This window comes from Heterodontus francisci, chromosome 15, assembly GCF_036365525.1.
Source record: "Heterodontus francisci isolate sHetFra1 chromosome 15, sHetFra1.hap1, whole genome shotgun sequence".
Lineage (NCBI taxonomy): Eukaryota > Metazoa > Chordata > Chondrichthyes > Heterodontiformes > Heterodontidae > Heterodontus > Heterodontus francisci.
Genome location: NC_090385.1, coordinates 55,115,555 through 55,135,021, shown reverse-complemented (window position 1 = coordinate 55,135,021; position 19,467 = coordinate 55,115,555). Strand labels below are relative to the sequence as shown.

General features: G+C 41.5%; 2 protein-coding genes across 2 annotated transcripts in view; one reads left to right on the top strand and one right to left on the bottom strand.

Moving 5' to 3' along the window:
* Nucleotides 1–1,785: 1,785 nt before the first annotated feature.
* LOC137377670 (uncharacterized) lies at nucleotides 1,786–17,322 on the top strand. The gene is made up of 10 exons (XM_068047577.1): nucleotides 1,786–2,024; nucleotides 2,126–2,230; nucleotides 9,933–11,606; nucleotides 12,692–12,791; nucleotides 13,455–13,603; nucleotides 14,016–14,128; nucleotides 15,167–15,256; nucleotides 15,355–15,477; nucleotides 16,700–16,887; nucleotides 16,995–17,322. The coding sequence occupies exons 1-10, from the start codon at nucleotides 1,958–1,960 to the stop codon at nucleotides 16,999–17,001; spliced, it is 2,616 nt and encodes an 871-aa protein (XP_067903678.1). The 5' UTR covers nucleotides 1,786–1,957; the 3' UTR covers nucleotides 17,002–17,322.
* srpx2 (sushi-repeat containing protein X-linked 2) overlaps nucleotides 13,502–19,467 on the bottom strand; it is a 126,250-nt gene continuing 120,284 nt past the window's right edge. The window contains exons 11-12 of the mRNA XM_068047579.1: nucleotides 14,676–14,722; nucleotides 13,502–14,273 (exon numbers count right to left, since the gene is read on the bottom strand). Of these exons, the coding sequence (XP_067903680.1) occupies nucleotides 14,254–14,273; nucleotides 14,676–14,722 (67 nt within the window). The 3' untranslated portion in view covers nucleotides 13,502–14,253. The remainder of the gene's footprint in view (nucleotides 14,274–14,675; nucleotides 14,723–19,467) is intronic.

The following is a 19,467-nucleotide window of genomic DNA, read 5'->3' as shown; positions in this document are numbered from 1 at the left end:
TGGTACGGTCTTTAACAGTAGTTCCCTAACTGGCTCTGTGTCTGATAGGTCAAACTAGATGTCAAATATAGTAACATAGACCTTCTCCCACAAGTAGTCCTTACACAATCCACATTGTAATTAACTAATTTCAGTTTTAATTTCAGGGGGACTGTACAATTTAAGCGTGGATAATGTTCAATGCGACATGTATTTGCCCACGTTTACACACAATCGCCTGCTTGGGCAGTTACTCTGCCACTTTCGCATGGATGTGAGATGGTTTGTGGGACTCATCAATGGAAACCTGGCACTACCTCAAGAGACTATCCAACACTCTGAAGCGACCCTCTAGTGCACTGTTGAGTTCGCACACAGTGCAGTATGATTCCAGTCGAAGACTCCATGATTAATCTTTGACAGCTTTACACAACATTTTTAGCAATAGTAGCCGGGACGGGAATATGAAAATTGCGGGGAGATGTTATTAATGCCTTTTCTAAACCCATCATTGTGCACTGGGAAATTTACATTTACATTGTTTCTGAGCGCACAGCTATCAGCAGCAAATATAATCAGATTATTTCCGTTTTCAGGAAATAGTCAGCTTTAAATTTCACCCATAGTTGTAAGATTAACTCAAGTATTCTTTACCATCACGTCAGCGGTCGTGAATCTCGCCCAGACCAGGAAGAAATGAGCATTTTTATTACAACGTTATGCAAATAAAAGGGTAAATTATATCGATCTCAAGGTCAGTGTAGTCGTTTCTTCTACATTGTTGGCCAAATACGTGATTTTTCCCGTCCTTGACCAATAGTTCTGAAATACAGTGTGATAGCCGGGTCCCAATTATTTATTAATGATTTAGCGACAGACTGAGAACCAGAAATTGAATAGATTTCCCAACACCAAAAGGAAAATCTATCCTATCCGATATCTGAATCTGATGTCTTTTCTACCCTTTTTCGACTTGAATTCAGTTCCTGTGTCAATAGAGACTATTTTCCGCCCAGCCACAGTCTGACTAGTGTCATCGTTTCGACTAACCCCGGTCCTATTCGTAACATTTCCCTTTGCTCTTAATGCTAACATTGTCCTTTTTCTACCCATGTTGGATTTAATGGGAAAACGGTCTGTTTCCGCAGCTCGAATATCTGGATTATTTCAGGTTTCCAACATCCTCCCTTCTTGAGATAAAATCGTAAATGCTGATAATTGTAAATAAAACAAAACACAGCCCGTGGCTCACAATCTATCGGAGGAAAGATTAAAGTTTTGGGTGGAGGAACTGTCTCAATTACAGGACCTCGCCCGTCTCTTAATGGGTTCATTCGAGTATTTTCTATTTCAGTTCCTTATGTATATAAATTGCTGTTTTCCACCTTCCCCCCTCCCCCCCGCCCCTACGGTATAGGTTCGGTGGTAAGCGAGAAGTTTGTAATTTCTGCTAATCCGGAATGGATCCCATCTTTAAAACTCTCTCTGAAACAGCAGCCTATTTATCATTAATATTTTCCCCAGGAGATATCTCGCACCTGTGTCTGTGACTGTGTCTCTCTGTATTTGACAATTTCATGTTCTATTTAATTATAAAACGGACGCCAGGCTGTTATATTATAAATATCTTTTCACTTCAATCACCATTTTAGAATCTTTGAAAACAAACGGATGTTCTGTCTCAAAGAACTCCTGTATGAAAATCAGAGCGTGTGTGTGAAACTCCCGATTGGACGTTTCCTGGATTTGCATATCCAATAGTGTATAATCTGGAACTCTGAAAGGAGGGTGCGGAGAGTTGTTATAAAGAAGCAGTAACGCATTCTGCTGGCGAAAGCGGGGATTGGAAAGTTAGTAGCAACACATTACAGAGATCAGACAGGCGTCCTTCTGAAATACTAAAGAGAATTATCACATTTCATAGAGCTCAGCTCAGGTAGCAAGCGTTCAACAAATCTTTACACTGCTGGACCTTGAGATGCCGCAAAAGGACGAAGCCACCGAGACGCTGCACTATTCCGTGGGAATTCTAGGTACATGTGCAGGTAAACGCTGAAATTAAATTTCTCTAGTTGATTCATTAAAGTCATTTCTTCCCTGTTGCTTGTTTTTTTAAATGCCTTGTTTATTTCCTTTTGTGTATCAGGTGCGCTGTTGCTGGCTGTGAAACACTACAGCAGAGTCCCGCTGATTCCCAGTTCGGCTCTCGGAGTTTTACTACTTATCGTGGCGGCTCTCCTGGGCTATACTGGTAAGCAGCAGGATAGTACAAATACTGGACAAACATCATAGAATATAGGATCCGTTATAGTTGGGGGCATTCCAGTCTTTTGTATTGCAGTTTAACTTCTCGCTGCAGTCTTGTTAGCACACTCTCCAATGTCGTAACACTTTCCTGAACAGAATTTTGGGCGCAGTAATATTACTTGAGACAATTTTGCTGAAAGCAGTCACGCCAGACATTTAATTGATCTTCCATTTCTTCAACCAACCCCACCCACCTCAAATTTTCTAAAAGTGCCAACTTCTAGTGGGATGCAGCTCCAGTGCTACTAACTAGCCCTCCTTGACTCTGCCTTCTTCATGTGCAGGCCGAACCAATATAAACAGACAAAATATTAGCCAAGCAAGCATCAAAGCCAAGTTCAACCAAGTTCTCAACCAAAATCCATACATAGCACTTTTAAGCAGAGGTCACGGAATATTGAGCGGGAAATATGGTTGTTTCCTGCTCTTTGGCCCAAAGGTTCAATCGTATTACCCCAATTTCTACCCCAGGTGAGATCCACTAATTTAGAACAGACCAGGATTGGAGCCTGTGACCTTCCTGGTCGGTATGATTCATTACAAAATCAGTTGGTGCATTTCCAAATTCAGTCATCAGTTGGCTTCACCTGATACTTAAGATGCTTATCTACATGAGTTTACAGTTCAAATTGGCAGTTGTATAAACCAGAATGATGTTCCTGAAGACTCACTTTCTAATATTGATGGAAGATGTTGGAAGATGGGAATAGCACCTCTTAAGCCATTTAGTTCACTTCATTTTAAAACACATTCGAGAATAAGACATTAAACCCCCATCTGCCCACTCAAGTGGTGCTGTTTTGAAGAAGAGCAGGGAGGTTAACCCTGGTGTGCAGGCCAACATATATCCTTCAACTATCACCACTAAAACAGATTATCTGGGCATTATCGCATTGCTGTTTGTGGGAGCTTCCTGTGCACAAATTGGCTGCCATGTTTCCTACATTACAACAGTGACTACATTTCAAAAAGTACTTCATTTCCTGTAAAGTGTTTGTAACATTCTGAGGTCACAAAAGGCACAATATAAATACAGTCTTTATTTCTAAACAACTGTAATTGTGTCTTCAGTGCAACAGGTTACCAATTATCACAAATTATGGTAAGGGGTGGTCCACTTTTGTTTGTTTTTAAAGAAAACAATTTTCCGACGAAGCTGCCTGAACATCCATTGTTAATGTTGTGCTGGCAAGATTTATTTTTTCAGATGTTAAACTGCTGATATGATATTAAAAAGTATCTAAAATAAATCTATTGCCCTCATTGTAAAATGGTTACAGTTAAAAGCCAAATTGTTTTCATGTACAGTGAGCTCTCTGGCCTCTCCATCAAACAATCCCCTCTCTTCCTCACTCACAACTGCAAATCTTTACTTCTGCTGCTTTGACATAGAAAGTATCTTATCTATGCACATTGACCAGTTTGCCCTTAATGTTAATTTCTAATAAGACAGTCTTGTGTTTTTTTTTAAAGTTATTTATAGTTGTAATTTTAATGGTAATTGAAGTTTATTTTGAATGGAAGATAGCTATTTGGTCTATTCAATGTAGTTTTCTTGTTTAGGTGTGTGTGTGTACATGTGTTTGTAAAACTAATCCTAAATGGAATAAAATGCAAATCAGTGAATAGACAAAGACTGCGAAAAACTGTAAAGAATCACGTGCATTACATCTGTGGAGGAAGATAAGAAAGATAATAACCAGATATAGTGATGACCACTGAACCAGAATTAGTTAACAGCCTGAGAGTAAGGAAACATCTTGCAAGTAGGAAACATAATCTGATTAAATTTGATACTAGATTTGAAAGGCAGCAGAGGGAGTCAAAAGAACATTATAAATAGGAGTTGGAGTAGGCCATTTGGCCATCGAGCCTGCTCCACCATTCAACAAGAATTATGGCTGATCTTCTACCTCAACTCCATCTCACTGCACTATCTCCATATTCCTCAATTCCCTTAGTACCCAAAAAAACCTATCAACCTCTGTCTTGAATATACTCAACGACTGAGCATCCACAGCTCTCTGGAGTAGAGAGTTCCAAAGATTCACAATCCTTTCAGTGAAGAAATTTCTCCTCATCTTAGTCCTGATTGGCCAACCCCTTATTCTGAGACTGACCCCATGTTCTTGATTCATCAGCCAGGGGAACATTTTCTCAGCATCTACCCTGTCAAGCCCCTTAAGATTTTTACATGTTTCAATTAGATCACCTCTCATTCTTCTAAACTCCAGGAAATGTAGGCCCAATCTACTCAATCTCTCCTCATAGGACAATCCCCTCATCCCACGAACCAGTCTAGTGAATCGTCATTGCCCTCAATCTAAGACAAGTATGTCCTTCCTTGGGTAAGGAGACCAAAACTGCAAATAGTACTCCACATCTGGCTTCACCAATGCCTGGTATAAATTTAGGTAAGGCAAACTTCTCAGGGATAAGAAATGAAATGAAATATTTGGTTCAATACAAAACAAGTATATACCCCTAAAAGGCAGCTCCTGTAGTTAAACAACCAAGGCTAACAAATGAAGAAAGAAACAGTAACAAACGCAAAGGAACGGCTTGTACAAATGCAAGAAAAAGGTCAAATATTTTGGACTGGGAGAGCTGTAAAAAAAAACCGTGATGCAAAGAAATAATGAGGTGCAAAATGGGAATATGAAAAAAACTTTCAAAGGATATGAAAGCTAAAAATAGACATTTTTATAAATATATTAAGAAACAGTGATAAAGGGAAGGTGGGCCCATTAAAGACATATGTATATGCTTGTGTGCATTCTGAGCTTGGCCATGTGAGCCGCATGGAAGATGGCAGGATCCCCAAGGACACATTGTACAGCGAGCTCGCCACTGGTATCAGACCTACCGGCCGTCCATGTCTCCGCTTTAAAGACGTCTGCAAACGCGACATGAAGTCCTGTGACATTGATCACAAGTCGTGGGAGTCAGTTGCCAGCGATTGCCAGAGCTGACGGGCAGCCATAAAGTCGGGGCTAAAGTGTGGCGAGTCGAAGAGACCTAGCAGTTGGCAGGAAAAAAGACAGAAGCGCAAGGGGAGAGCCAACTGTGTAAGAGCCCCGACAACCAATTTTTTCACTGTCGTATTGGCCTTTATAGCCACTCCAGGCACTGCTCCACAAACCACTGACCACCTCCAGGCGCTTACCCATTGTCTTCCGAGACAAGGAGGCCAAAGAGGAGAGAAGAGGATGCTGAGTACAGAAGAGAAAACAGGAGGTAGAGGTTAAGGGTAGCTCCACAGACTGGCAAAAGGTGGGAAATGGGGTTCCACAGGGATTATTTGTTGCTGGGACCACTATTATTCACAATTTACATTAATGATTTGGACTTGATACAATTTCAATATTTGCAGATGACACCAAATTGGGAAGTGTGGTTAACACAAAGGAAGAATGTATGGAAGAAATGCAGGAAGGCATTTATTGCTTGCAGAATGGACATGTGATTGGCAAATTAATTTCTATATATATGTGTGAGGTGGTGCATTTTGGTAGGAAGAATAAGGAGGCAATATACTGCTTGGATGATGAGTCTGAATGGGGTACCTGAGAAAAGGGATTTAAGGGTGCCATGCCATGGCAGTGATCTGCCCAACAACAGGAGAGATGAGCATTACTAGGGAAAAGAGTCGCCTTCGCCTCCGGGGTCACTTGTTTGACCAGGAGTCCACCCCCTGACCAGCAGACCCATTCACCCGCCTCCAGCATTCTCCCTCCATCTAGACCCCTCCCTCTGGCCTGTTACCCCTCTTGGAACTTTTCATTGAAAACTGTCGGTGAGAGAGCGGACGTCTCAATTTCTCTGCCCCCCTCACTCACTGTAACCTGTCTCCCTCTGAACTTGCTGCACTCCGTTCTCTCAGGACTAACACCGACATTGTCATCAAACCTGTAGATAGGGGTAGTGCTGATGTTCTCTGGCTTCTCTACCTTGCAGAGGCTCAGAGCCAACTCTCAGACACTTCTTCCTACCTCCCCCTGGACCATGACCCCATCACCGAACATCAATCTACTGTCCACAGGACGGTCACTGACCTTCAACTCTTCTGGAGATCTTCCCTCTACAGCTTTCAACCTCATAGTCCCGCAACCCCAGACAGCATACTTCTACCACCTTCCTAAAATCCACGAACAGGACTGTCCAGGCAGACCCATTGTTTCAGCCTGTTCCTGCCCCACTGAACTTATTTCTTCCTATCTTGACTATCTTTTCTCTCCGGGTCCAGTATCTTCCCACCTACATCCATGACTCTTCTGACGCCCTATGTCATTTTGACAATTTCCAGTTTCCTGGCCCCAACTGCCTCCTTTTCACTATGGATGTTCGATCTCTCTACACCTCCATCCCCCACCAGGATGGTTTGAGGGCTCTCAGCTTCTTCCTTGAACAGAGGCTCAACCAGTCCCCATCCACCACTACCCTCCTCCTCCTGGTTGAACTTGTTCCCACATTGAACAACTTCTCCTTCAACTCCACTCACTTCCTTCAAGTAAAAGGGGTTGCTATGGGTACCCGCATGAGTCCTAGTTATGTGTGTCTTTTTGTGCAATATGTCGAACATTCCTTGTTCCAATCCTACTCAGGCCCCCTCCTCTAACTCTTTTTCCAGTACATTGATGGCTTTATCGGTGCCGTTTCCTGCTCCCGCCCCGAACTGTAAAACTTTATCAACGTTGCTTCCAATTTCCACCCTTCTCTCACCTTTACATGGTCCATCTCCGACACTTCCCTTCCCTTCCTCAACTTCTCTGTCTCCATCTCTGGGGATAGGCTGTCTACTAATATTCATTATAAACCCACTGACTCCCGCAGCAACCTCGACTATACCTCTTCACACCCTGCCTCCTGTAAGGACCCCATTCCATTGTTTCAGTTTCTCCGTCTCCGACGCATCTGCTCTGATCGTGCTTCCACGACAGCACTTCTGATATATCTTCCTTTTTCCTCAACTGAGGTGCAACAGGCGGTAAAAAAGGCAAATGGTATGTTGGCCTTCATAGCGAGAGGATTCGAGTACTGGGATGTCTTGCTGCAATTATACAGGGCCTTGGTGAGGCCACACCTGGAATATTGTGTGCAGTTTTGGTCTCCTTATCTGAGGAAGGATGTTCTTGCTATCGAGGGAGTGCAGCGAAGGTTTACCAGACTGATTCCTGGGATGGCGGGACTGACAAATGAGGAGAGATTGAGTCGGTTAAGATTATATTTGCTGGAGTTCAGAAGAGTGAGGGGGGATTCTCATAGAAACCTATAAAATTCTAACAGGACTTGACAGGGTAGATGCAGGAAGGATGTTCCCAATGGTGGGGGACTCCAGAACCAAGGCTCATAGTCTAAGGATGCGGGGTAAACCTTTCAGGACTCAGATGAGGAGAAATGTCTTCACCCAGAGAGTGGTGAGCCTGTGGAATTCGCTACCACAGAAAACAGTTGAGCCAAAACATTGAATGTTTTCAAAAAGGAGTTAGATATAGCTCTTGGGTCTAAAGGGATCAAAGGGTATGGGGCGAAGGTGGGAACAGGCTACTGAGTTGGATGATCAGCCATGATCATAATGAATGGTGGAGCAGGCTCGAAGGGCCAAATGGCCTACTCCTTCTCTATGTTTCTATGATTCTCCCCCCAGTGTGGTTGACAGGGCCCTCAACTGTGTCCGGCCCATTTCCCGCACCTCTACCCTCACCCCTTTCCCTCCCTCCCAAAACCACAACAGGGTTCCCCTAGTCCTCACTTTCCACCCCACCAGTCTCCATGTCCAAAGGATCATCCTCCGCCATTTCCGCCACGTCCAGTGTGATGCCACTACCAAACGCATCTTCCGCTCCCCTCCCCTGTCAGCATTCCGAAGGGAACGTTCCCTCTGCAACACCCTGGTCCACTCCTTCATTACCCCCAACACCTCGTCCCCTTCCCACGCAATCGCAGGAGGTGTAATACCTGACCTTTTACCTCCTCTCTACTCACTATCCAAGGCCCCAAACACTCCTTTCAGGTGAAGCAGCGATTTACTTGTACTTCTTTCAATTAAGCATAATGTATTCGCTGCTCACGATGTGGTCTCCTCTACACTGGGGAGACTAAATGCAGATTGGGTGACCGCTGTGCAGAACACCTCCGCTCAGTCTGAAAGCATGACCTCAAGTTTCTAGTTGCTTGCCATTTCGACACAACCCCCTGCTCTCATGCCCACATCTCTGTCCTGGGCTTGCTGCTGTGTTCCAGTCAACACAAGCTCGAGGAACAGCAATCTTTTACTGATTAGGCATGCTACAGCCTGCTGGACTGAACATTGTGTCCAATAATTTCAGAGCATGACGGCCCCTCCCCGCTTTTTATTTTTAGTTATTTTTCTTTTTTTTAAATTTCTATTTTATTTTAGTTTGTTTCATCATTTTTGTTTACCTTGTGCCTGCCCATGGTTTTTTTCATGTTTGTGCTTTGGGCCAAGGCTGTTCATTTTTCTGTCAATTAACACCCTCCCTGCAATAACACTTTGTCTTTCAGCACACCATTAACATAGCATTTGCCTTTGCTCCATGACCTGCTTGTCAGTTATTCTCTGTGACCCTGTCCTATCAACACCTTCCTTTTGTTATCTCTTGCCCCACCCTCACTTTATTTGCTTAAAACCTATTACATTTCTAACCTTTGCCAGTTCTGATGAAAGGTTACTGACCTGAAACGTTAACTCTGCTCCTCTCTCCACAGATGCTGCCAGACCTGCTGAGTATTTCCAGCATTTCTTACTTTTGTTTCAGATTTCCAGCATCTGCAGTATTTTGCTTTTATAAAAGGGTATATGAGATGGTTTCCTGTTGTCTTCCTCAGCCCACAACAGGAATTGTACCCACACTGATGTTAAACCACATGTTGGCTCACTGAGCTATCTGGTCCCCTTGATTTCAATATACAGATACACAAATCACCAAAAGTAACAAAGCAGGTCAATAAGGCCATTTAAAAATAGAAAACCAAACACTGGAGTTCATTTTCTAGAGGGATAGAATTTACAAGTTTAACATAACTTTTTCGCTTTTAACGAGCCTTGGTTAGACCTCACTTGGAATACTGTGCACAGTTCTGGCCTCCATATATTAAAGAGGATATAGGGGATTTGAGCAGCCAGCACAGAGAGCATATAATTATTAGAACAGTCTGGGGTTCCTTTTAATAGAAAAGAGAAAGCTGAGAGGTAACCTGATAGAGGTCTTTGAGATAATGAAAGAGATTGATAGGGTAGATGTAGAGAAGATGTTTCCACTTCCAGGCAAGTCCAAAACTAGAGGTCATAAGTATCACTAATAAATCCAATAGGGAATTCAGGAGAAATTTCTTCACTCAAAGAGTGGTAAGAATGTGGAATGCACTACCACAAGGAGTAGTTGAGGCAAATACCATAGATGCTTTTAAGGGGAAGCTAAATAAGCAAATGAGGAAGCAAAGAATAGAAGGATAAGATGATAGAGTTAAATGAAGTAGGGTGGAAGGAAGCTTGTGTACAGCATAGACCTTATGGGCAAAAGGCCCATTTGCATGCTATACACTCGATGCAGTTTGATGTACATATATAGATATGAAACCTATGCAGTCTCCTTTACTTTTTTTTCTAATTGTTTTTTCTACAGGTATAAGGAAGTGTTCAAGTCATGCTATACTATTTGTGAACCTGTGCCTGACAGTATCAGCTCTCTGGTGTGGAACTGGTCTTATTTACCTCTTGATTGGGGAGAAGGTAGTTCAAGGTGATGGTATCAGGAATGCTTTGGTCCCTGGCTACTCAGCTTTCGTCTTGGGGCTTTTCATCATCGGGGTTGTGGGATTAATCCAAAAGGATGTGATTGTGGCTTTCATTGCTTTTGCTATCTCTCTTGCTACTGCCCATGAAATTGTCGCATTATATGATCAATCTTTTGGTCGTTCTGCAGTAGCTTCAAATTATTTGATTGTGTCCTCGATAGGGCTTTACTTCGGCTTGGGTCGTGCTTTTATTTTTTTAAGTAAAGGAAACATCATTTTCCCAGGGACTGATCTGTCCAAGAATAATTCCCATATGAAATTTGAAAGCATCCAAAATGACACAGTGGCTCTGGGGTACATTACAAACATGCTATCTGCCAGTGTGTTAGGATGCCAAGTTTTGGGTGTAACGTCCAATCTGTTTGTTGGTCAGGTGCCCTGGCTGTGGACAGCAGGTGTCTATCAAATTGTTGTTTGTGCTTTGTCTTACAGAGCCATTGACAGTCTGACTGCTACATTCTTTGGTTTTACCTCCATATTAAAATTTGCAGAAGGCTATGCTTTTCTTTACAAGCTCTGGCAAGACAATCAACCCTTCTTTCCAGTTCCAGTCCCTATTGTTCTTGCTGTTCTTTTCTTCATTCTGGCTCTGTTTATGACCAGTAAGAGTCTTGTTGATGGAATTTACTTGCTTTTTTTTGTTTCCTATTGTATCGCAGTAGCAGCTCATCCAATTGGTTTTTTTCATGGTGGTGCACAAGGTGTCAGTGTGGCCATATTTGTGGCTTCTGCTTGTTTAACTTTAATTTCCCTTTTCAATAGTATCGGATCCCTTACTATTCCCACTGGAAAGGGGATCATAAAGGGTTTACTCATTCGGATTAATGCATTAACTCTGAAATCAGATCAAGACACCCAAAGCCCATATTTGGGATACTCCAGATATTCAGATGCTGAGATTTTAGCCCATGCCTGCAACGTTGTGGCTGCCTTTGCCATCACAGTATCAGTTAATGTCTCTGCACCTTTAGCCACTGTGGTCCTGCCCTGGATAGTCATTCCTGGGGGTGTCCTGCAGCTTCTGTGTGGTTCAATCTCTTTTTCTCGGGGTAAAACCCTGGAAAGTTCTGCTTTTATCCTTTATGCTCAAATATGGATAATCTGGGGTTTGACCAGATATGGTGGTCTCTATGGTTGCACTAGGGGGTTTGGTATTGCAATAGGGATTATTTGTTTCCTGCTTTTTAATTGCTTTGTGGTGATAGGAACTTTCTTTCTTAATGTCGTGTGGTTTGCCTTTTCTCTCAGCTTTCAGTTGATTCTGATCAGCTTTCTATTGGATGCCATTAATTCAAATCCTTTTGGATATGATATTGGGGTCACCATCATTTTTGGTTTGATTAGCTTTTACTGCTTTCTGGCCACCCTCTTTAACCAGAGCTTTAAGAGACCCCAGTTGCCCATGGGATATGCCTGGGCGAACCTGTGTGGGTTTGGACAGGGCAGCTCCACATGCCCTCATTTGCCTTCAAGAAAATCCACCTCAGTCAGAAAAATTGCAGGTAAGGTTCAGAAGAAAACTTAAGAAAAACGTTAAGTACAAACTCTGCCAATTCATTTTTATGTTCATATCTTTAAGGATAGACACTGAAACCCACGTTACAAGATTATTTTCTGCACGAATATTCTTTAAATTTAATCTTGCAGACAGGCAGCTGTTTCCTGCAAGTAATTACTTTCACATCAAGACTAGGCTGTTAGCTTTAAAGCTGATTTATGCTTGGTGTGTTTCCTGATATATTTGAAATGGTTGTGAAATAATAATATAGGAATGTAAAAATTATTAGAAATATTAAAAACACCTTCCATAAAGATATCCAGTTGTCTCTTGAACCTACTAGTACCATCTAGTTCAGTGACTTTCCCTGGTAACTTATTCTACAAGTCTACTAACTCTTGTATAAATGACTTGGATAAAGACATTGGAGAAATGAAATCTGAGTTTGCTGATGATACCAAATTAGGATTTTGGCAAACTGTAAGAAAGATTACAGAAAGATGCAGGCAGGTTAATAGGATGGAAAGATATGTGGTAGTGGTTTTTGAAGGCACAGAAATGTGAAATAAGAACAGTGAAAGGAAAATACCCGAAATGGTATGATTCTTAAGAATGAAGGAACTGGGCATGCAAATGCATAGATCTGTAAAGGTAAGAGGAAGGGCAGAAAAGATCATTCAGAAAGGCAACCTAAGAGCCGGGTTTTAAATATTGGACATTGAATATAAAAGCACGGAAGTGATGTTACATTTGTACAAGACAATGGTTAGGCTATAATTGAAGGAATCTATGCAGTTATATGCACCCCATTCATTCCATCTTCGCTGCCTCCGGAGAATACTTGGCATCAGGTGGCAGGACCGTATTTCCAACACACAAGTCCTCGAGGCGGCCAACATCCCCAGCTTATACACACTACTGAGTCAGCGGTGCTTGAGATGGCTTGGCCATGTGAGCCGCATGGAAGATGGCAGGATCCCCAAAGACACATTGTACAGCAAGCTTGCCACTGGTATCAGACTCACCGGCCGTCCGTGTCTCCGCTTCAAAGATGAGTTTTCTTTCTTTTGTAACTTTTTTTTTCTGCAGAGATTATGAAAAATGGAGGCACATGTGGTATTCCAACAGACACCGTGTATGTGTTGGTGGCAGCCTGCAATCGTCCAGATGCTGTGGAAAAGGCTTACAAGTATGAATTTTTTTGTATTGGGTGTTTAATTTTGTTCAGAGAGTACTAAAGATCTTCAATTCTTGAGGGGAGGGTTATTGCAGTAAAGCATCTTGCAAGCCACTTTTTCACTATATTCAGACACAGTAAACAGCAGTTACATATCTGAGATGATTTGCTATTGTTAATAAATAATGATTAGAAGTATGAACACTCAACTGGAGCAAATATAGTGTCTACTTTGTTTGTCAACTTATTGCCAACCAACATGGTGACATTGCAGCTTTGAAATCTCATTTCAATGCTCATTAGGTCAGTGTCGACTTATTTCAAAACTGGAGTACAGAACTCTGTCATCAAATGAGTGGATCGCATCATAGTTATGAAGCTTCAGTTCATTTGCCATAGGATGTATATGTAAAGTAACAACATCCCTCAGATTAAAAGGAAAACACCGATCGGAAGTCCAATGCTCCATTTGATTACTTGTATTCAAGAACTATTGTGATATACATGGGGATTCAAAGATGACTGAGCCAGTTTCCTCCTTAATCTCCACCACTTACATGGGGTATGTCATTTAATACATAAGTAGTTGCAGCATGTTGATGCTTTGAGATTTATAAGAATAGAATAGACAGACACAATGTATGTTTGAGATATTTCCTTTTTTTATTTGCATAGCACAAAGAAACAGGCCAAAGAGAGGCCAATGTCTCTATGGATCTCCAATGTAGCACAACTAGAACCAGCTAAACATCTGTTGAACCCTCTACTCTGGGACTTCATGCAGAGAGTTTGGCCTTCATCTATCAGTCTTGTCGTCCCCAGAGGTAAGACCCCTTTGCTACTTTCCATATCCCCCCATCCTGGTTTATTTTTTTCTCCTCATCAACTGCGTCAAGTGTCATTTTCTAGCTCAAGTGGCAGATGGGCAATCTGTTCTCGTATCTCTCCCAGTGCTGCTATGCAGCCTACTTTTTGGAGGTATGAGAATGCAGCCTGGAAGGACTTGCCAGCTGCTTTTTCTTTCAGTTTGGTGAAGTGTCTGTTAAAAATTCCCCTGTTTGCCAAGATTAGAACAGGAACGTTCCATAGATGCATCACAGACTCAAACCTTATTGTCAGAATTCATGTCCTAGTATGTCAACACTCCACATTGCAATGGACATTGTTCATGTGTTCAAATATAAGGTAAATAAATGTGGGGAAATGTTTATTAACAAATGTTGTTATAATTGAAAGGAGAATGGTTGAACTTATTCGGACTGAAACATGCAGACAAATACATTGGAACTCCTCAGAGCATTGCCATTAGGATTCCAGATTGCACTGTTACTACACATCTCATTGACCAGGTGAGATACTCAGCTTTCCAAATCGGTCCCTTGATATTGAGTATACAAGCTATAACTGGTGATTTTTTGAAATGCTTTATTGCCTTTATTTGATCTCTGAATCCAGTGGCAGCTCTTTGCTTGTTTCAATGGAGAAGGTCCATACCTGTGAAACAATGGTTAGTTCAATGGTTAAACAATAGCATCATTATTTAATTTTATGGGGCCAATTTTAAATGACTCTCGACTTTCACTAAAATGCTGTTAAACTGTGGTAATACTAGATGAACCTGCAATGACGCTGTGTCTTATATCAAAATCTGTAATATATAAAAAGGAAATACTTGGCACCTTTCAGAGAATTACATGCAAAATAATGGACAGTATAGTGCAATTATTAAATACTTGGAAAGACTATGGATTTGGCTAATGTCTTTTAAAGTGAGGTTGAAGCTTATGTTCGTCTCTTAAATCCCATGGCTAAATGGGGGATGATTTCTATCTCACTGCTGTTCCATTTTTCGTCATGAATGGGATGCGAGCCAAAATTGAGGAAACAAAAACTTACCATTGAGTTTCTGCCTTTTGTCATTTTTCGAGCAGCCCACATGCCTGCTGGAAACAGGAAGAAGTTCCATGCATTTACTTAAATTGGGGTCATGTGACATATTTAGGACCATTGGAGAGAACATGCACTGCACAAGCCTCACATGTGAAAATGAACATCGTGTGGCCAAACTCGTAACCCTTAAAATCCACTGAAGATCACTGAGAAAACATGATGCTGTTTTTTAAAACCAATTATTGTAGAGCTTGGGAGAGCATGGATTTTATCTGGGCCTGATTCAAGTTTCATCTAACCTTCACACTTTTCAGCAGAAGTCATTTACGTAATGATCGGGCGCAAGAACTATTGCTGATTTTCCCCTCACTTGTCAGGGTGCTGTGGTTCATTATTATCCCTTACAGACACTTTGGCTGAAATCAGAAGGAACAGAGATTGAGTATGGGGCTGCCTCAGTCTGATGTACTAACTAATCTCTTTCTGTATAAGTGCAGGTGGGACCTATAGCAGTGACATCAGCAAATCCAACTGGAGAAGCAGACACTACTCATCACAATCAAGTTTTTGCCAAACTTGGTGACAAGGTAGTGTTTGTTTAAAACTTATTCTTTGACTTTTAAAGATCATTTCTAACGCATAAAATTATAGCGCTTATTCATAGAAAACTGTTTCCCTGGTACAGGTTGATGGTGTATTGTGTGATGGGCCTTCACCTGAGAACATTGCCTCTACAGTTGTGGACTGTACCAAGATAGAGACGGGAACACTGGGTTTCTTTCGAGTTGGTCTTGTGCCCAAATCACAGGTATGATTTATAACTAATACTTTGAATAGTATCTTGTTGCTTTGATGTAACATATTTGCTCTGAAATTGGCTTTAAAGCTGTTGTCTTGCAATTGGGGATCATTTTAAAAATGAAAACCTAAAGGTTTGCAAATTAATAGCAGATGAGGAAGATCATTTGACTCCACTTAGTTTATACATCCAGAAAGGCTGTAAAGTTCCCCTCGCCCCTGCATTCCCCCCCCCCGCCCCCCCCCCCCACCATTTTACCAACCAATTGATTCAGAAATGCTTCCAGGGTTTTCATTCTTACCACTCTATTCCATGTACCCATCATTCATTGTGAAGAACTTCCTGATATCTGTACTCACATCTGATTTTTACTAGATTGAATCTGTGTCCTACTCTCATAATTTAGTTTAAATTAATTTTCCGTTTGTGAAGTGCGTTGCCTGTTTTTCCTCCTGTATGCAATACATAACTTATCTGTATTACATTTCACCTACCATTGTTCTGCCCAGTTACATACTTTATTCAACATGTGCAATTTCAAGACCATGGTTGATTTATTGACCAAAAAAATTGCAACTGTTTTTGAGGAAAGTCTTTATCCAAAAGAGGGGAGACCCCCATTGAACAGTGACACTAACTCAGCAGGACCACTTGCTCCCCTAGCCCAACTGAATTCTGAGGATCAAGATCAAATGAGTTGCTTCAACTGTTATATGTGGCTTATTTGCAATATATCAATGCCAACAAGCACATACATTGGCTTCACAACATGTGTATACTTGAAAGTATAATTGTTATTTTTCCCCGTCTTCTCGTGAAGCTCCTTTCTGCTGTTGGGGTACAGTCCAAGGGTACTGATCGTTCACCCAAGTCACCATTTCTTTGTGCAACAGGCTACTAAGGAGGCCATCAAAACCAAACCTAATCCTATTCACATCCACACTGAGTAGCAGTCAGGAGTGAGAAGCCTAGCTATATGTTTGGCCTTTTTTAGGCCAGAAGCATTAAGGCCAGCTGTGGCCCTAAAGTGCCCATGGTCCCCCCAACAGAAACCAGGAATCAAACCCAGAAACATCTGGTGTGTAGGGAATGGTATCATATTTTCTCATTAAACCATCACAGGAATCTTTTAAAATATTTATTCTGGACATCTAAATCACTTCAGTCCCAGAAGTGTAAACACTGTGTTTAATATTTACTTGTTAATGAGTTACTTACATTTTGGCTGAAGGTCTTGCAGCTGTTTGAAGAAGTGCAGATGAAACATTTAAAGGGCCATATTAATGGCGGATTTAATGAGGATCATTCAGATCCTGGCATGCTTCAGCATTCACAGACAACAGATGCCTATGATAACCCTGCCTTCACAAAAGGGGAGGAAGAGGAGGACGTTGTACCATACAGACATTATGAAGAAAAGTAAATAGTCATATTTGTGTTTATAATTGAATATGCTTTTATGAACTCCAATACCTGTCAAACAGTCACCTCATGGGTTTCTTTTTCTCCTCTCTCCTTTCCTGAAGGCACTAAGATCACCCAACACACTCCAGTACCTCATCCAAGTGGCCATTCTTAAGGAGTCTAGACAGCGAGTATAAACAAGCTGTTGAACAAGGGGAATGAGGAAGGTATCACAGACCTGTTTGCTGTAACCTGACTCTGTCCTTACCTACCATCATCACACATGAACATATATTTCTTTTATGGTCAAAGGATGAAGCAGTTCAACTGTATGAAGAATCAATCACCCTGTAATCAGTGGAAGTAACCCTAATACCACATTGTACCTGTGGTATACAAAAAAAATCAAATTGGAAAAATGAATAGATGCAATATTTATTGTACTTTGTCCATGAGCATTTTTTAATAAATAGATTTTTTAAAACTTATAACTATGAATTATTATATATTTAGACAGTGAAGCAACTGATAGTCATTGTGTTAATGAAGAAAGGGTTTTATTCCCAGGCTATAGCATCTGTTGATGATGCTGAATCTTTACATCTTGATTTTCTCCAGGTCTTACAGTGGAGTGATTGGTTGTTGTTGGGCGTCCTGATGCTACTTGAACATCATCAGTGAGACCCTGCACTTTTAGGAAGACAGCCACCTTCTTTTCTTTCCATGGGAAATGTGATGTGTTACCCGTGACAAATAAGGCTGCACTGATCGGTTTAGGAAAATAGGAACATAGGAGCAGGAGCAGGAGTAGGCCATTCAGCCCATCGAGCGTGCTCCATCAATGCAACCATGGCTGATCATCCACTTCAATGCCTTTTTCCCACACTATCCCCATATCCCTTTATGTCATTGGTATTTAGGAATCTGGCAATCTCTACTTTAAACATACTCAATGAGTTTTCACAGCCCCCCTCGGGTAGAGAATTCCAAAGATTCACAACCCTCTGAGTAAAGAAATTTCTCCTCATCTCTGTCCAAAGTGGCTTCCCCCTTATTTTGAAATTGTGTCTCCTGGTTCTACACTCCCCAACCAAGAGAAATATCTTAGCTGCATCTACCCTATCACTTTAAGTATTTTGTAGGTTTCAATGAGATCACCACTCATTCTTCGAAACTCTAGAGAATACAGGCCCAGTTTCCCCAATCTCTCATCATAGGACAGTCCCGCCATCCCGGGAACAAGTCTGGTGAACCTTCATTGCACTCCCTCTATGGCAATAATATCCTTCCTAAGGTAAGGGGATCAAAACCGCACACAGGTGTGGTCTAACCAAAGTTCTATATCATTGAAGCAAGACTTCACTACTCCTGTACTCAAAGGCTAACATACCGTTAACCTTCCTAATTGCTTGCTGCACCTGCATGTTAGCTTTCAGTAACTTATTGACGAGGAAACCCAGGTCCCTTTGTACATCTACACTTTCTAATCTCTTACCATTTAAGAAATACTCTGCACATCTATTCCACCTACCAAAATGGATAACCTCACATTTTTCCACATTATATTCCATCTGCCACATTCTTGCCTTCTCACTAAGTCTGTCAAAATCCCCTTGAAGCTACTTTGCATCTTCCTCACAATACACATTCCCACCTAGTTTTGTGTCATCTGCAAACTTGGAAATATTACATTTGGTCCCACATCCAAATCATTGATATAGATTGTGAACAGCTGGGGCCCAAGTACTGATCCTTGTGATATCCCACTAGTCACAGCCTGCCAACACGAGAATGACCCATTTATTCCTACTCTCCATTTTCTGCCTATTGACCAATCCTTAGGCCATGCCAGTATATTACTTCCTATCCCATGTGCTTTAATTTTGCTAACTAAAGTCCTGTGGGGGACTTTATTAAAAGCCTTCTGAAAATCCAAGTGTGCTACGTCTACCAACTCTCCTTTATCAATTCTGTTAATAACATTCTCAAACAAACTCCAACAGGTTCGTCAAACATGATTTCCCATTCATAAATCCATGTTGACTATGCCCAATCAGATCATTATTATCCAAGTGTCCATTTATCACATCCTTTAGAATAGATTCTAACATTTTCCCTACCATTGATGTAAGGCTAACAGGACAGTAGTTTCCTGTTTACTCTCACTCCCTTCTTAAATAGTGGGATGACATTTGCTACCTTCCAATCTGTAGGAACCGTTCCAGAAGCTATAGAATTTTGGAACATGATCACCAGTGCATCCACTATCTCCGGAGTTACCTCTTTCAACACTCTGGGATGTAGAATATCAGGTCCTGGGGACTAATCAAACTTCAGCCCCATTAATTTCTCCAATACAACCTTCTTACTCATACTAATTTCCTTCAATTCCTCGTTCTCCCTAGTCCCTTGAATCTCTAATTCTGGGAGATTTCTTGTATCATCCTCAGTGAAGACGGACACAAAGTAATCATTTAGCTTCTCTGCCATTTCTCTATTTCTGCTCCTGACTCTGCCTGTAATGGACCCACATTTGTCTTAGCCAAACGTTTCCTTTTTACTTACCTCTAGAAGCTTTTACAATCTGTTTTTATG

Bases quoted from the DNA above. Each gene is read 5' to 3' on its own strand.
- LOC137377670 (XM_068047577.1), top strand. From the start codon at position 1,958: ATGCCGCAAAAGGACGAAGCCACCGAGACGCTGCACTATTCCGTGGGA. The intron at 11,607-12,691 runs GTAAGGTTCAGA...TTTTTTCTGCAG, and splicing joins CTCAGTCAGAAAAATTGCAG to AGATTATGAAAAATGGAGGC. The intron at 15,478-16,699 runs GTATGATTTATA...TTTTGGCTGAAG, and splicing joins GTCTTGTGCCCAAATCACAG to GTCTTGCAGCTGTTTGAAGA.